The 16,312-nt window shown below is 38.0% G+C and overlaps 2 protein-coding genes across 2 annotated transcripts; both read right to left on the bottom strand.

Annotated features, from left to right (window-relative positions):
- Nucleotides 1–5,761: 5,761 nt before the first annotated feature.
- LOC121863634 (tetra-peptide repeat homeobox protein 1-like) lies at nt 5,762–7,221 on the bottom strand. The gene is made up of 2 exons (XM_042362388.1): nt 7,213–7,221; nt 5,762–6,457 (listed from the first exon to the last, which is right to left on the bottom strand). Exons 1-2 carry the CDS (start codon nt 7,219–7,221, stop codon nt 5,762–5,764), a joined length of 705 nt encoding a protein of 234 aa, XP_042218322.1.
- LOC121863566 (protein SMG7-like) lies at nt 6,821–14,318 on the bottom strand (the record flags this gene model as incomplete). The annotated part of the gene is given in 4 exon segments (XM_042362267.1): nt 6,821–7,786; nt 8,600–8,743; nt 10,981–12,249; nt 14,059–14,318. Coding segments are annotated over 4 exon segments (1,751 nt in total), but the record flags the coding sequence as incomplete, so codon positions are not given.
- Between the last annotated feature and the right edge of the window lie 1,994 nt (nt 14,319–16,312).

A 16,312-nucleotide genomic window follows, 5' to 3' on the forward strand; every position in this document is an offset into this window, starting at 1 on the left:
ATAATAGTTACCCCTTCTTAGTTTTCTGTGATGATATATAATAGTTACCCCTTAAACCTTCTTCTTCTTCCTCTCATCAAAACATTAATCCTTCATATTCTTCTTCTTCCTCTCATCAAAACACAAGGGAAAGATCGAAAGCTAGAGGGAAGAAACAAAATTCGAAGTGGTCATTTTAAGATCGAAAGCTAGATGGAAGAAACAAAATTTGAAGTGGTCATTTTTTTTCGCCCCTGTCCCCAACCCTGCCCCCTGAAGCCTAGTTTACTTATATTACTTTAGGATGCCACCTTTTTGGCGAGTTGCACGAATGTATGTAATTGCTTAATTAATTACATGAATAATCAATAAGGCTTTTAATAGCATACTCTGTTTCATATTTACTAATTAATGCAATGATCTTATAAAAGATATTTTCACAAAAACTAGAGATATCATTGAATATAATTGTTTTATGGGATTAAATATAATAGTTACCCCTTAGAGTTCGGTCACGAAATATAATAGTTACCCCTTCTTAGTTTTATGCGATGGAATATAATAGTTACCCCTTCTTAGTTTTCTGTGATGATATATAATAGTTACCCCTTAAACCTTCTTCTTCTTCCTCTCATCAAAACACTAATCCTTCTTATTCTTCTTCTTCTTCCTCTCATCAAAACACCAGGGAAAGATCGAAAGCTAGAGGGAAGAAACAAAATTCGAGGTGGTCATTTTAAGATCGATAGCTAGATGGAAGAAACTAAATTTGAAGGGGTGGTTAATTTTCGCCACCTGTCCCCAACCCTGCCCCCTGAAACCTAGTTTACTTATATTACTTTAGGATGCCCCCTTTTTGGCGAGTTACACGAATTTATGTAATTACTTAATTAATTACATGAATAATCAATAAGGCTTTTAATAGCATACTCTATTTCATATTTACTAATTAATGCAATGATCTTATAAAAGATACTTTCACGAAAACTAGTGAAATCATTAATTATAATTGTTTTATGGGATTAAATATAATAGTTACCCCTTCTTAGAGTTCTGTCATGAAATATAATAGTTACCCCTTACTTTCCTGTGATGGAATATAATAGTTACCCCTTCTTAGTTTTCTATGATGAAATATAATAGTTACCCCTTAAACCTTCTTCTTCTTCCTCTCATCAAAACACTAATCCTTCTTATTCTTCTTCTTCCTCTCATCAAAACACAAGGGAAAGATCGAAAGCTAGAGGGAAGAAACAAAATTCGAGGTGGTCATTTTAAGATCGATAGCTAGATGGAAGAAACTAAATTTGAAGGGGTGGTTAATTTTCGCCCTGTCCACAACCCTGCCCCTGAAGCCTAGTTTACTTATATTGCTTTACGATGCCACCATTTCGACGACCTACGCCTTAGTTTATGTAATTACTTCATTAAATACATGAATAATCAACAAGACTTTTAATAGCATACTCTATTTTATATATACTAATTAATGCAATGATCTTATAAAAGATACTTTCACAAAAACTAGTGAAATCATTAATTATAATTGTTTTATGGGATAAAATATAATAGTTACCCCCCCCCTCCCTTTGAGTTCTGTCATGAAATATAATAGTTACCCCTTCTTAGTTTTCTGTGATGAAATATAATAGTTACCCCTTAAACCTTCTTCTTCTTCCTCTCATCAAAACACTAATCCTTCTTATTCTTCTTCTTCCTCTCATCAAAACACCAGGGAAAGATCGAAAGCTAGAGGGAAGAAACAAAATTCGAAGTGGTCATTTTAAGATCGATAGCTAGATGGAAGAAACAAAATTTGAAGGGGTGGTTAATTTTCGCCCCTGTCCCCAACCCTGCCCCCTGAAGCCTAGTTTACTTATATTACTTTACGATGCCACCATTTCGACGACCTACATGAATTTATGTAATTACTTCATTAAATACATGAATAATCAACAAGACTTTTAATAGCATACTCTATTTTATATATACTAATTAATGCAATGATCTTATAAAAGATACTTTCACAAAACTAGTGAAATCATTAATTATATAATTGTTTATGGGATAAAATATAATAGTTACCCCCCCCTCCCTTTGAGTTCTGTCATGAAGTATAATAGTTACCCCTTCTTAGTTTTCTGTGATGAAATATAATAGTTACCCCCTTAAACCTTCTTCTTCTTCCTCTCATCAAAACACTATCCTTCTTATTCTTCTTCTTCCTCTCCATCAAAACACCGGGAAGATCAGCTAGAGAGGAAGAAAACAAAATTCAAGTGGTCATTTTAAGATCGATAGCTAAGATGGAAGAAACAAAATTTGAAGGGTGGTTAATTTTTCGCCCCTGTCCCCAACCCTGCCCTGAAGCCCTAGTTTACTTATGTACTTTACGATGCCACCATTTCGACGACCACATGGTTATGCTGTGCCCCATTTAAATACATGAATAATCAACAAGACTTTTAATGCCATATTCTATTTTATATTTACAAATTAATGCAATGTTCTTATAAAAGATACTTTCACAGAATCTAGTGAAATTAGTAAATATAATGGTTTTATGGGATAAAATATAATAGTTACCCCCCCTCCCTTTGAGTTCTGTCATGAAATATAATAGTTACCCCTTCTTAGTTTTCTGTGATGAAATATAATAGTTACCCCTTAAACCTTCTTCTTCTTCCTCTCATCAAAACACTAATCCTTCTTCCTCTCATCAAAACACCAGGGAAAGATTGAAAGCTAGAGGGAAGAAACAAAATTCGAAGTGGTCATTTTAAGATCGATAGCTAGATGGAAGAAACAAAATTTGAAGGGGTGGTTAATTTTCGCCCCTGTCCCCAACCCTGCCCCCTGAAGCCTAGTTTACTTATATTACTTTACGATGCCACCATTTCGACGACCTACATGAATTTATGTAATTACTTCATTAAATACATGAATAATCAACAAGACTTTTAATAGCATACTCTATTTTATATATACTAATTAATGCAATGATCTTATAAAAGATACTTTCACAAAAACTAGTGAAATCATTAATTATAATTGTTTTATGGGATAAAATATAATAGTTACCCCCCCTCCCTTTGAGTTCTGTCATGAAATATAATAGTTACCCCTTCTTAGTTTTCTGTGATGAAATATAATAGTTACCCCTTAAACCTTCTTCTTCTTCCTCTCATCAAAACACTAATCCTTCTTATTCTTCTTCTTCCTCTCATCAAAACACCAGGGAAAGATCGAAAGCTAGAGGGAAGAAACAAAATTCGAAGTGGTCATTTTAAGATCGAAGGCTAGATGGAAGAAACAAAGTTTGAAGGGGTGGTTAATTTTCGCCACCTGTCCCCAACCCTGCCCCCTGAAACCTAGTTTACTTATATTACTTTAGGATGCCATCATTTGGGCGAGTTGCACGATTTTATGTAATTACATAATTAATTACAGTAATAATCAAATAACACTTTAATGCCATATTCTATTTTATAATTACAAGTTAATGCAATGTTCTTATAAAGGATACTTTCACAGAATCTAGTGAAATTATTAAATACAATTGTTTTATGGGATAAAATATAATAGTTCCCCCCCCCCCTTTGAGTTCTGTCATGAAATATAATAGTTACCCCTTCACAGTTTTCTGTGATGAAATATAATAGTTACCCCTTAAACCTTCTTCTTCTTCCTCTCATCAAAACACTAATCCTTCTTATTCTTCTTCTTCTTCCTCTCATCAAAACGCAAGGGAAAGATCGAAAGCTAGAGGGAAGAAACAAAATTCGAAGTGGTCATTTTAAGATCGAAGGCTAGATGGAAGAAACAAAATTTGAAGAGGTGGTTAATTTTCGCCACCTGTCCCCAACCTTACCCCCTGAAACCTAGTTTACTTATATTACTTTACGATGCCTCCATTTGGGCGAGTTACACGAATTTATGTAATTACATAATTAATTACAGTAATAATCAAATAACACTTTAATGCCATATTCTATTTTATAATTACAAGTTAATGCAATGTTCTTATAAAAGATACTTTCACAGAATCTAGTGAAATTATTAAATATAATTGTTTTATGGGATAAAATATAATAGTTCCCCCCCCCTTTGAGTTCTGTCATGAAATATAATAGTTACCCCTTCACAGTTTTCTGTGATGAAATATAATAGTTACCCCTTAAACCTTCTTCCTCTCATCAAAACACTAATCCTTCTTATTCTTCTTCTTCTTCCTCTCATCAAAACACAAGGGAAAGATTGAAAGATAGAGGGAAGAAACAAAATTCGAAGGGGTCATTTTAAGATCCGAAAGCTAGATGGAAGAAACAAATTTGGAAGTAGTCATTTTTTTCGCCCTGTCCCCAACCCTGCCCCCTGAAGCCTAGTTTACTTATATTACTTTAGGATGCCACCTTTTTGGCGAGTTGCACGAATGTATGTAATTGCTTAATTAATTACATGAATAATCAATAAGGCTTTTAATAGCATACTCTGTTTCATATTTACTAATTAATGCAATGATCTTATAAAAGATATTTTCACAAAAACTAGAGATATCATTGAATATAATTGTTTTATGGGATTAAATATAATAGTTACCCCTTAGAGTTCGGTCACGAAATATAATAGTTACCCCTTCTTAGTTTTATGCGATGGAATATAATAGTTACCCCTTCTTAGTTTTCTGTGATGATATATAATAGTTACCCCTTAAACCTTCTTCTTCTTCCTCTCATCAAAACACTAATCCTTCTTATTCTTCTTCTTCTTCCTCTCATCAAAACACAAGGGAAAGATCGAAAGCTAGAGGGAAGAAACAAAATTCGAAGTGGTCATTTTAAGATCGAAAGCTAGAGGGAAGAAACAAAATTTGAAGTGGTCATTTTAAGATCGAAAGCTAGAGGGAAGAAACAAAATTTGAAGTGGTCATTTTTTTTCGCCCCTGTCCCCAACCCTGGCCCCTGAAGCCTAGTTTACTTATATTACTTTAGGATGCCACCTTTTTGGCGAGTTGCACGAATGTATGTAATTGCTTAATTAATTACATGAATAATCAATAAGGCTTTTAATAGCATACTCTGTTTCATATTTACTAATTAATGCAATGATCTTATAAAAGATATTTTCACAAAAACTAGAGATATCATTGAATATAATTGTTTTATGGGATTAAATATAATAGTTACCCCTTCTTAGAGTTCGGTCACGAAATATAATAGTTACCCCTTCTTAGTTTTATGCGATGGAATATAATAGTTACCCCTTCTTAGTTTTCTGTGATGATATATAATAGTTACCCCTTAAACCTTCTTCTTCTTCCTCTCATCAAAACACTAATCCTTCTTATTCTTCTTCTTCTTCCTCTCATCAAAACACAAGGGAAAGATCGTAAAGCTAGAGGGAAGAAACAAAATTCGAAGTGGTCATTTTAAGATCGAAAGCAGCACTCCCGGGCCCAGCCAGGAGCTGCCACATTCCCAGGGGCCCTACCAAGGCTTGCGGCGCCCCCAGGGGATTATCCCAGGGATAGTGGCCCCTCCAGGGGCTCATCCAGGTGCGCTAGGACCCCAGGGTCTATCCGAGAGACAGAAGTAGGGTCCCTGGGTGCAGTAGTTTCTGCGCTATTTAGAACTCTGGGATATGATGCAACGTTAAATAAATACACTACCCGTCACATTTCCAGTATCATCGCATTCTGAAGAAGGCAAAAGAGAATAATATCCAACAGGAAAACATAAGTTAGGGTGTTGTGCTCTTCTCCTATTGGCTGTAATTTACTGGGTTAATAGAATAGCCCACCAATCATAGTTAAGTAAGTGACTTCTTTAAGTAGGTAATATATATGACAGCGAACAAGCATGCCAAAGAGCCCCTGAGAATCCTTGGTAGGGTCCCTTGGTGGATTGCCGCCAAGGAGCCATCCGAGGGACGGTGGGGCTTCCAGGGGTCCTGCCAGGGGCGGAGGCGCCTTCAGGGGCCCTCCAAGGGACCACAGGGCTCCAGGGGACCGTGCCAGGAGCGGTGCTACCCACAGCGGCCCTCTTAAGGGCGGTGGCGCCCCCAGGGGCCCTGGCATGGACGGCGTCATCCCCCCCCCCCTGCGGTCTTCCCAGGGGTGTTGGCACCCCCAAGACCCGTTATTGGTGCTGGCGACTCCAGGGGCTCTACCAGGGACAGCGGTGCTCCCAGGGACGTTCCCATTCAGGGCAGTGCCTCCACAGGCCCTCATAGGGACGTTGGCACCCCTAGGGGCATTGACCAGGGGCACTGGCGCCCCAGGAGCCCTGCCAGGGGCGCTTGCACCCCCAGGGTCCCTGTCAGGTGCGGTGGCGCTCCCAGGAGTCCTGACAGAGATGGTGGCGACCCCAAGGGCCCTGCTAGGGGCAGTTGCGCCCCTAGGAGTACTCCCAGGGGCACTCCCTGGGATGGCGGCATGCCAGCGGCACCTCCATGGGCTCTCTAAGGGCCAGTGGCACTCCTAGGGGCCATCCCATGAACGGCTGCGCTCTCAGTGGGTCTCCAAGGGATATGCGGCGCTCCCAGGGGCTTTCTCAGGGACAGTGGATGCACCCAGGGGCCCTCTCAGTGGCGGTGGCGCTTCCAGGGGCCCTCCAAGGGGCGCTAGTGCTCCAAAGGGTTCTCCCAGGTACAGCGGCACTCCCGGGCCCAGCCAGGAGCTGCCACGCTCCCAGTGGCCCTACCTAGGCTTGGAAAATTTTTGGAAAATTTTTAGAAATATTGGGAAAAATTTCTGAAAATTTCTGAAAATTTTCCAAAAAATTTCGGAATTTTTTTGGAAAATTCTGGAAAATTTTTGGCTACACAGAGTAAAACTCACTGATTTACTTGTGGAAGGTTTATTTCACTCAAGTTAGAATGTACATTACAAAACAAAATATAGTATTATGTCTGTATAGAGAATAACTAGTGAATGAGGAAACCAATGAATAATATGGTTAAGTACTGATGCTGCACTCTTGTCCTATTTATTACATGGCTGTAATAACTGCATTACGTGCTGACAAACCCATCACATCATGACCTAAATCCTGTTTTTAATGATGAAACATATCACATAATTATATTATAGACTATAATATGACAAAAGGCCAAGAAGAACAAAGACCTACAATCTGTGGCTAATAACTGTCTGATACATATCCTATGTAAAAGATTGGCATATCAATGTGTATCCCTACTTTCTTGAGGAACTTACATGTATTCACAACTTACTTTCAACATCTGAACAATCAGAAACGACCTTAGCCACAGGAGTTTCGGGAGGGAAATATCTCAAGTAAAACGGCTGAGCTACATTCTTCGTGTGCCAAGTCATCAGCTGCACAGACAACCCAAGTTGATGTCACAACTGCAGTTGATGCTATTACTCACAGCACAGAGAATTCGAGCTTCAGTAAACTGCCATCAAGGGATTTTCCTTGCCAATCTCCTCACAGTTATAAATACAGAGCTCTACGTATACATGCCCCAGTCACCCAGACTATGACATTGTTCTACGACTGCTTGCCCCAGTCCTGTCCAGCAGTGAGTAAACCTGAGGGCACTGCGAGCTATGCTATATGCAATATTGGAAGCTCAGCTGTACCGTGCCACTCGACTCATCGCCGACCGTATAAACGGTGGTGATTCTGCTCTGCCGTGCACCCGTGGTGGGGTCGCAAAGTGGTATCTGTTACGTTTAATTCCATCCGGACGATTCATCCCTACCTCACTTAGGAACATTGCTGTACTTCTTCTGCTCTAGGAGACGCTCCAGTGGAGATGGGCCAGGACCAGACCACAGCGACTGTGATAATGAGTAAAGTTTCTCATTTTATCTTTGTATCAATATTACTAAACACTTTAACTTATGTATCAAATAAAATTACAGATAACTGCAACTTAGTATAAAAATATTTCCAGATGCTGCACCAGGATTTCATCTTTCCTAATCCAAAAAAGAAATAAAAATAATTTTAACTGTAGGTCTATCTATCCATATCCATCCAGCTGGAAGCCATTTGCATTCTTCTCCAAGCACACCTAACTGTAGTACACACTAGACTCTCTTTCCTACACACACACCTTTCTTAATCACTTCACCACCTTATCATCCCTCTCTTATCTCACTCATGGACACATTGCTATTGTTTTTATCCTCCCTAAATTTACTCACACTATTCATTTATGTCCCTATCAGTTGTGTTGTAAAACTGTACTATACTACTGTACTTAAACCTGTCTCAGTCATATGTGATTGTAGGAGCAAGTGGCTCATGCCAAGATTTAACTCATAAATACTGTATTCCTGTAATTCCTATGGACTATCCCTTCTCCTTTAGTCCTCCTTAACCCAATAACTGCATCATTAGAGAAATCAAGGAAATCCTACAAATGAAAAAAAGCTGTACTCATCACGGGTGCTGTGTAATGAGTCTATGAAGAGAGGAGGAGAGTAACTGGCAACTGTTGAGCTCTGGTTATTGTTGTGATGCAAGAGGTGGTTGCAAATAATGCATCATACTTTTAATTACTATGAATGTTTCAATCATGTGTAATTTGAAACTATTAAAAAATTTTCCTTATAAAAGAAAAGTGATCTATTTATGACTGACTTTACCTGTTGTCCACTTGGCTGTGAATTGCTTGGGTAAAGGGGATGAGGGACTGTGCGACTGGGACCAGCTCCCATACCCATGCTGCCTCCACTCATGGGACTGAAGAGTGAATATGTGTTGCCTGAAGGTCCATCACCTTCACCACCCTATAAAATGAGATACTGTACAGGTAATGGTAAATAAAAACAATAAAAAATTATATTTAATCCTTTTTAAGGAAGTTGATAATACTGTACAGTACTCCCTCTTTATCGACGGATTTTTTATGGACGGTTTCGATTATCGACGGATTATTTAGCCGGATTTTTATTTTGGCACCAAACAGCTTCTCCCAGTCCTCTCCTTGAACAGGGCTAGAGGGTACGTGTTTTTCGAATCGTTTTCAGTTAAAAAACTATTACATCACTCGTCTATTTTACCTAAACTGCGCCTGAATGAATATATTCTCGGAGATAAATAGTAGTTTTGTGGAAACGTGACGTATTTCAATGTAAAATAGGATAAAATACATGACGAAAACAAAAGACTTTACCTAAGCTTCCGATGTTCTTGAGATGTTACTCGTTTTTTTAATAGTTTTCGGTTAAAATTCTGTTATATTACAATGATATTCTATTCATACTGTGCTTGATATAATACATTCACGGAAATGTAATATTTTTGCTAAAATGACGTACGTATTACAGTGGAAAGTGGGATCAAATCGTGACGAAAACAATGACTTGCGCTTTCTTTCGTTCAAAAGATGTTACCGTAATCACTTTTCGAATGGTTTAGTTAAAAAACTGTTGTATTGTATTACAATAATATCCTAATTGACTTGAATAAATATTACGATACCATATTTCTGAATATTTTCATTAAAATCCATCAAAATCATTTTCCTTGTCATCGTCTGCAGCACCAAACAGCTTCTCCCAGTCTTCTCCTTGAACAGGGCTAGAGGCTACGTGTTTTTCGAATCGTTTTCAGTTAAAAAATTATTACATCACACGTATATTTTACCTAAACTGCGCCTGAATGAATATATTCTCGGAAATAAATAGTAGTTTTGTGGAAACGTGACGTATTTCAATGTAAAATAGGATAAAATACATGACGAAAACAAAAGACTTTACCTAAGCTTCCGATGTTCTTGAGATGTTACTCGTTTTTTTAATAGTTTTCGGTTAAAATTCTGTTATATTACAATGATATTCTATTCATACTGTGCTTGATATAATTCATTCACGGAAATGTAATATTTTTGTTGAAATTACGTACGTATTACAGTGGAAAGTGGGATCAAATCGTGACGAAAACAATGACTTGCGCTTTCTTTCGTTCAAAAGATGTTACCGTAATCACTTTTCGAATGGTTTAGTTAAAAAACTGTTGTATTACAATAATATTTCCTCCTAATTGACTTGAATAAATACTTGAATGGAAATATACAATATTTTTGTTGAAACTACCCGCGTTTCAGTGTAAAGTGTTGTAATAATAAATGGTAAACAATTTGCCTTGGGCATCCGGATTTTTGGACTTTTACTGTACTGTACACTGTTTTGTTTACTGTAAGGACCGATGTTCACTTCAATAAATGAAATCGTAAGTTTGCTAGTATTTTTGTCCACTTATTATATTATTATTTATACACTATTATTTAAGGTTATGCGTAAAGGAAACGCATTAATGCTTAAAGGTACATTTATTCAACATATGCTAATAATAGTTAGAAAAATTACGTAACCATCACGGTATCGACGGTTTCTTTATCGACGGCCGTTTACAGAACGTAACCCCCGTCGATAAAGAGGGAGTACTAATACTGTTTAACTACAGTACAATGGCCACATTACCGGTAAGGAAGGTGGATCAATAGCAATATGCATTTCCAGAGAAATTATTTAAAAAAAAATAGATGAAAAATTAGCAGACCTGATTGATGACTACACAGAATTTTACTATTTATTTCTACCTAGGGGATAAAAATTATATAAACTGCTTCTTGGCCAACATCTATGAAACATTAGGCATATGGTAAATCTTAAATAACCCTTTAAATATAAGTTTTTACAATATAAAGTGAAAGTGGGTCCTAAAGACATGACTTTCCCTTGGGGACAGTATGGATACAACCCACTGTACAATAAAGCCTTCGGTTCACCAATAGGCAGTGTGGCCGACTCTGTACCACTGACATAATTTTCCCAGCTTGTATACAGTTATCAAAATATAGCTGGGTGGACTGGGAGTCCCCTGGAATCCAACCACTGACCCATCGCACTGTTATAAGTGCAGCTCGACCTGGGGACCATCACAGTAATTCTTTTACAGTACTTTATAATCTGTTTTTAATGCAAACATATATTTGAAATAATAAATAGAAAACAACACTAACCTCTTGCATAAATGACTGCTGTCCTCTGGGTGGTTGGTTGTGAGGTATGGAGCCTGGGGGTTGTGTGGAAGGCATGGAGAGTATACCGAGGGGAACTGCACCAAGTGGGCCTACACCAGGAGGGCTGCGAGTGTTCATGGCAGGGTTGTGTACTGAGGGACCACCAGGTAGCCTGGCTAACCCAGGATTGAGCTGATCTGAACTGTGATCCATAGGTAGGTTGAGCCTTATATCAACTGGGGCATGTTGCTGCAAAAGATTTGCCAAAGTAGGAGGAGGATGATTCATATAGCTTTTGCCTTCATTGTGCCCTGGACCCCAGCCCATCCCCATGGGTGGTGATAGTCCTGGGCCCCGTGGTGGTCCCATGTCACTTTCACCAAACATATTCCTGGGACCTGACACTCCAGGACCACTAGATCCACTGACATTCTGCCTGCCATCCATACCATAAAGATGTGCATTCATAGCTCCAGGTGAGAGTAATGGATGGGTTATATGATTCATCTTGGCTTGAGAAGTGACTGGATCCATTTCCTGATGTGGTCTAAATGGTGCCTGAGTCATGCGAGGAGAATTCTCTAACCCTTGGCCTTCCGTGCCTGGAGGGCGCATCCTACATGGGTTTCCCAATCCCTCCACTGGTCCAAAGGAAGGAGGCGCACGTGTCATCCCCATCATTTCCAGCATTCTGGGTGCTGGCTCTCGCATTCTATTTGATATATCTACTCCTGGCCTCGGTGGAACAGGTCCACTAAGTTGATGGAAGCCCTCTAGAGGTGGTCTGTTAAACACACCTGCTGTTAGTATGTCAGAATGACTGGGTGTGGATGTTGGCATCTGTTGCTGTAGAACATTTTGTGGAGATGGCCCACTGCCATTTCTTTGCATATTGAAGTTTGGTCCAGAGTTCATGGGTTGGTTTTGTTGATGTAGAGGTCGACCGATGCCATGCTGGGAAGGGACATTTCCACTCATTCCACTTACTCCTCCCCAAGGAGGTTGTCCTCCAAATTGCTGGTGTTGTTGATTTGAAAAATTATTTTCAGTGGGTTGGTTCTGTCGTACAAATGAAGTTCCTTGTCCCTGAGGTGGTGTGTTAATCTGATACATTTGTCCAAGATGATGAGGCATGGGGGAACTTGACATGGGATCTCGCTGAGAACTGGGAGGCATCAGTGGTGGGGTGGAAAGTTGGCTACGATGACTGTCACTGGAAGCTTCAGATGGATTTGGAGAGATGGCTGGGGAGGGAGTCTTAAAAGTTACCTGCAAATGTGAAGGAAAATATTTTGCTACACATTTATTACATTTCATCAAAAGTATTTCTTTGTTAATTGGTAGTACAGGTATTCTCAATATCAATCTCTCACGTATGGAATCAAGAAACAATCCTATCCAGGCATCCAGGAACATTAAAATTTCTACATAGATGATTCTGATACTAACTACCTCTTGTGACTTCCTATTACTACTTTTTTGTATAATTAGGTTTCTTTACTTCCATTATCCCTCACACTTATTAAGTGAGTCAACTCTTGTTCTTTTCACATAACCTTAAATCTACAGCAAAAACTGGTAGCTGCTTTAATAAGTAACAGAAAGAACAACATGCACATGTTTTGAGCAGATATCTTGAGTACTGGTTGGTCAAAGGCAAAAAAAAAGTTTAGGAAATATGCTGAATGTGGAAAGCCAGCTTGAATACAGCATACTGGTAAGATTACAAGATATATAAACAATAATAAATACAGTATAGTACAAAGTCTTTGTATAAAGTCATTTCAATTAAGTGCTGTTTCATTATATTTTAGTCAATGAATAATTAGGTCCTGTATCCATATAAATTTGTGCAAGGTTCCATTAGCTAGAGCATCATTATTTACCAGTCAGAAGAGAGAAAACACAATTATTTTTATCTAATGGGATTTCTGCTATTGGATTCTCTTTTCAAGAAACATTAAATTGGGGTTCAACAGTTTTCATAATACAGCAGTCAACCTTACACTGCTTATACATTGCTTGGTGTTAATTATGAGCACTTTTTATTCTAGCTGTAATTTTTAAGTTGTTTCTAAACATTAATTCTCATAAGAGAGAGAGAGAAAGAAAAAAGAAAATCTCTTCTAGTTCCTTACAAACTAATCATGGAAGACTGAAAAATATCAATACTAAATGAAGATACAGGTATCCCTCAATATATAAATGGGTCAGGTTAAATAAAAAAAATTTACACAGTAATCAAACTCATTCCATTTCACCATCATTTTGAAGGTGACAAGAACAAATGCCTTCCTCCCCATTACAATAATTACAACTTGAGTTAAGCTAATATGCCTTACTTGATAAAAGCTTAACTCTAGAAATTAATAGTACAGTGATATCTCTGTTAGCCGGAACAATTGGTGCAGAGCACTTCTGGGAATGAGAGATTTCCGGGTGACGAGATGACTCAAAGCTGAAAAAATCCCCCATTCCCGGGTAATGGAAAAATGTTCTCCAAAGTTCCAGAAATTGCGCATTACATCACCTTTCAAAGCTGGAAAAAAATCCCTCATCCCCGGAATTTTCCAAGTAGCGGAAAATGCGTCTGATTTTCATCTCTCAAACCTGGAAAAAAAACTACCCCATCCTGGGAATTTTCCGGACACTGGGAAAATTTTTTCATAATTTTCCAGAAAATATGCCCCTCGGAAATCGTTCCCAAAGACAGAATTTTCCAGAAAATTCCGACTTTGGGAACGATTTTCAGAGAAAATTTAAATTTTGGCTATCGGAGAGTTCTGGTTAAGAGGGAGTCCAGCTAATGGAGATATTACTGTATAACAGCCATGGTAATATTATGCAGTATTTTTATGACTTAATAATTTCTAATGAATTCCTACACAAAAGTAATTTAATAAAGCCCATTCAAGATCTAACAATAACTTTCTTCTTGGTTCTCACTTGGGACTTGCAACAACTATCAATGATTCTGGACCATCGGAAAGGAATTACAAATGTTTATCAGTATAACTCTGTTGATACTCGACATTTATGTAGTAGTCCACCACACATAATTGGTGTTCATTCTTTTACCTGTTTGGCTTCTTGCATGGCCGAGTTCCTCTTCATAATTGCTTGCAGCGCCACATTGGTGCGAGAGCGTGGGGGACGAGGCTGGCCTTGTCCTTGGCTCTGGTGCTGCTGTTGTTGTTGCTGCTGCTGCTGTTGTTGTTGTTGTTGCTGCTGCTGCTGCTGCTGTTGTTGTTGTTGCTGTGAGGGCTGGCATGAGGGTGAACTTTGTAACTGACCAGAACCAGATACCACCTTGATGCCCATACCAATACCACCAACACCTGGAAGAAGGATCAGGAAGCATAACATTCACTCATCCACAAACACATCAGTTTAGTCATTCCCAGTAAAATATTAACTACTGCATAACTGGTACAGTAAAGCCTCCGATAACGACGGTTCAACTAATGAAGATTCGTATATCAGACACTGGTTAATTTAGGACCCAATTTAATTCACGCCATTATTTTCTTTGTATTTACAATGAAAAAAAAAACATTAAATTTCCGTATAAATAATAACTAAATCCTAATATTAAAAAAACAAAAAAAACAAGCCTTGCAGACAAAGGCTGCCGAGCTTGTTAGTGGTGAAGCCAGCATCACTAGTGTAAACAATCGCAGCTGGCGGGCCCTTTGTTTTCACGCATCTGAACAGGAAAAAGAGAAAAACTTACGCAGGTTTCTTACAGCATTTTTGCATTCCTATGAGCAAGTGATGGAAGTGTTGTTACAAAAGCTAATAGAAAGTGTATAAGCTTAGCTGAGAAACTAGATGTGTTAAAACGATATGAAAAAGGTGAGAGGTCTGTGGATATTATATGGAGCAAGCAATGAAGATATTTTCTGAAGTGGATCCATTAACAGAAAAAAGCATTAAAATTTAAATAAATGCAAATGACCTCTACATAAAGATGTATAATGAGAAAAGAAAGCAGCTGTGCAAGGTTCTTTCAACAGCTTTATTATCCGAAGGCCTAAACCACCAACTTCAGCTACACCATCAAATTCAGCATCACAAGCAGCTTCAACAACAACTTCAGGTTCAGCAACAGTTTCAGCAACAGCTTTATGGAAAGCTACAGCTTCAGCCAGAGTTGAACCTGATGAATTAATCATCTGAGTAAAAACTCATACAATATTCATTGGCTGTCCTTATGTTTTAGACTTTACCACCATTGGCGAGTAGAATTTCTGTTTTACATTCGTAAATATTATTTAAAACATATATGAACAGTAAATAAGTGTTGCTTTCATATTCATATGTAGAGAAATGACGATATGTTTTCACAGGTACGCACTTACTGTACATACATTAGCGTTCCCAATCGTCACGCTTTATTTCTTTATCATTAGTGGTTAGCTACTTCTAGTGTTCTATTTATTAACATTAAGTAACATTACTTAAAATATACATACAGGTATTCAATTATTTTTCATTAAGTTCACTACAGCTACAACCATGGTCTTATTTTCTTCAGTTTCTTATGTAGAACCATCATCAATCACGAAAACAATGCCATCTTGTCTCCTAGTGTGTGTTTTAATATTCTACGTATTATTAATGAATTGCATTGTTCATTTCACATATATAAACATTAACTTTAATCAAATACATATTCAGTAATAAACAATAATGAATCTTTTGTACATATTCTTAAGATAAATGACTATGTTTCCTTGAGTGCGCACGTATACATTGGCGTTCCACTATCAGTCTCACCCTTTTCTTTAATATCAGTGGTGATCTCTTAGCAACATTGCTGGAAGTTTTAGTAGCTGGTCGCTTAGGCATTGTGAGATCACACAAAACACAACTGCGAGGTCACACAAAATATACGCCAGCACATGTGAGACTGAGGCGAGCGGGAGCGTATGGCGGAGGAATACGTACACACGTTGTCCTACGCTACGGTTGAGGCACGCGGTTCAAAATTTTTGCTTGTAAGAATTTGCGAATAAACGGGGCAACCATTGCGAATAGTGGAAATGGGTAACAATAAATTGATTGCAGATAAACGGGGTTACGAATACCGAGGCTATGAATAAAGGGGTTTGCCTGTACACAATTCAAAACATTTTAAGAATATCTTTTTCTACCCATACACCAGTACATTCTTCACCTATTTCTATCTTAACATCACTTAAAGCTGCATCATTTGCTGCTTTTAAATCAACTACTCTTCACTTCTTTTAATCCTTATGCGTTTCATTTTTCTATTTACAGCAAAGAATAAATTAGAAAAGTAAAGAGTATGTACAGTCACTTGAACTTA

Source organism: Homarus americanus, unplaced genomic scaffold (assembly GCF_018991925.1).
Source record: "Homarus americanus isolate GMGI-L3 unplaced genomic scaffold, GMGI_Hamer_2.0 scaffold41366, whole genome shotgun sequence".
Classification (NCBI taxonomy): Eukaryota; Metazoa; Arthropoda; class Malacostraca; order Decapoda; family Nephropidae; genus Homarus; species Homarus americanus.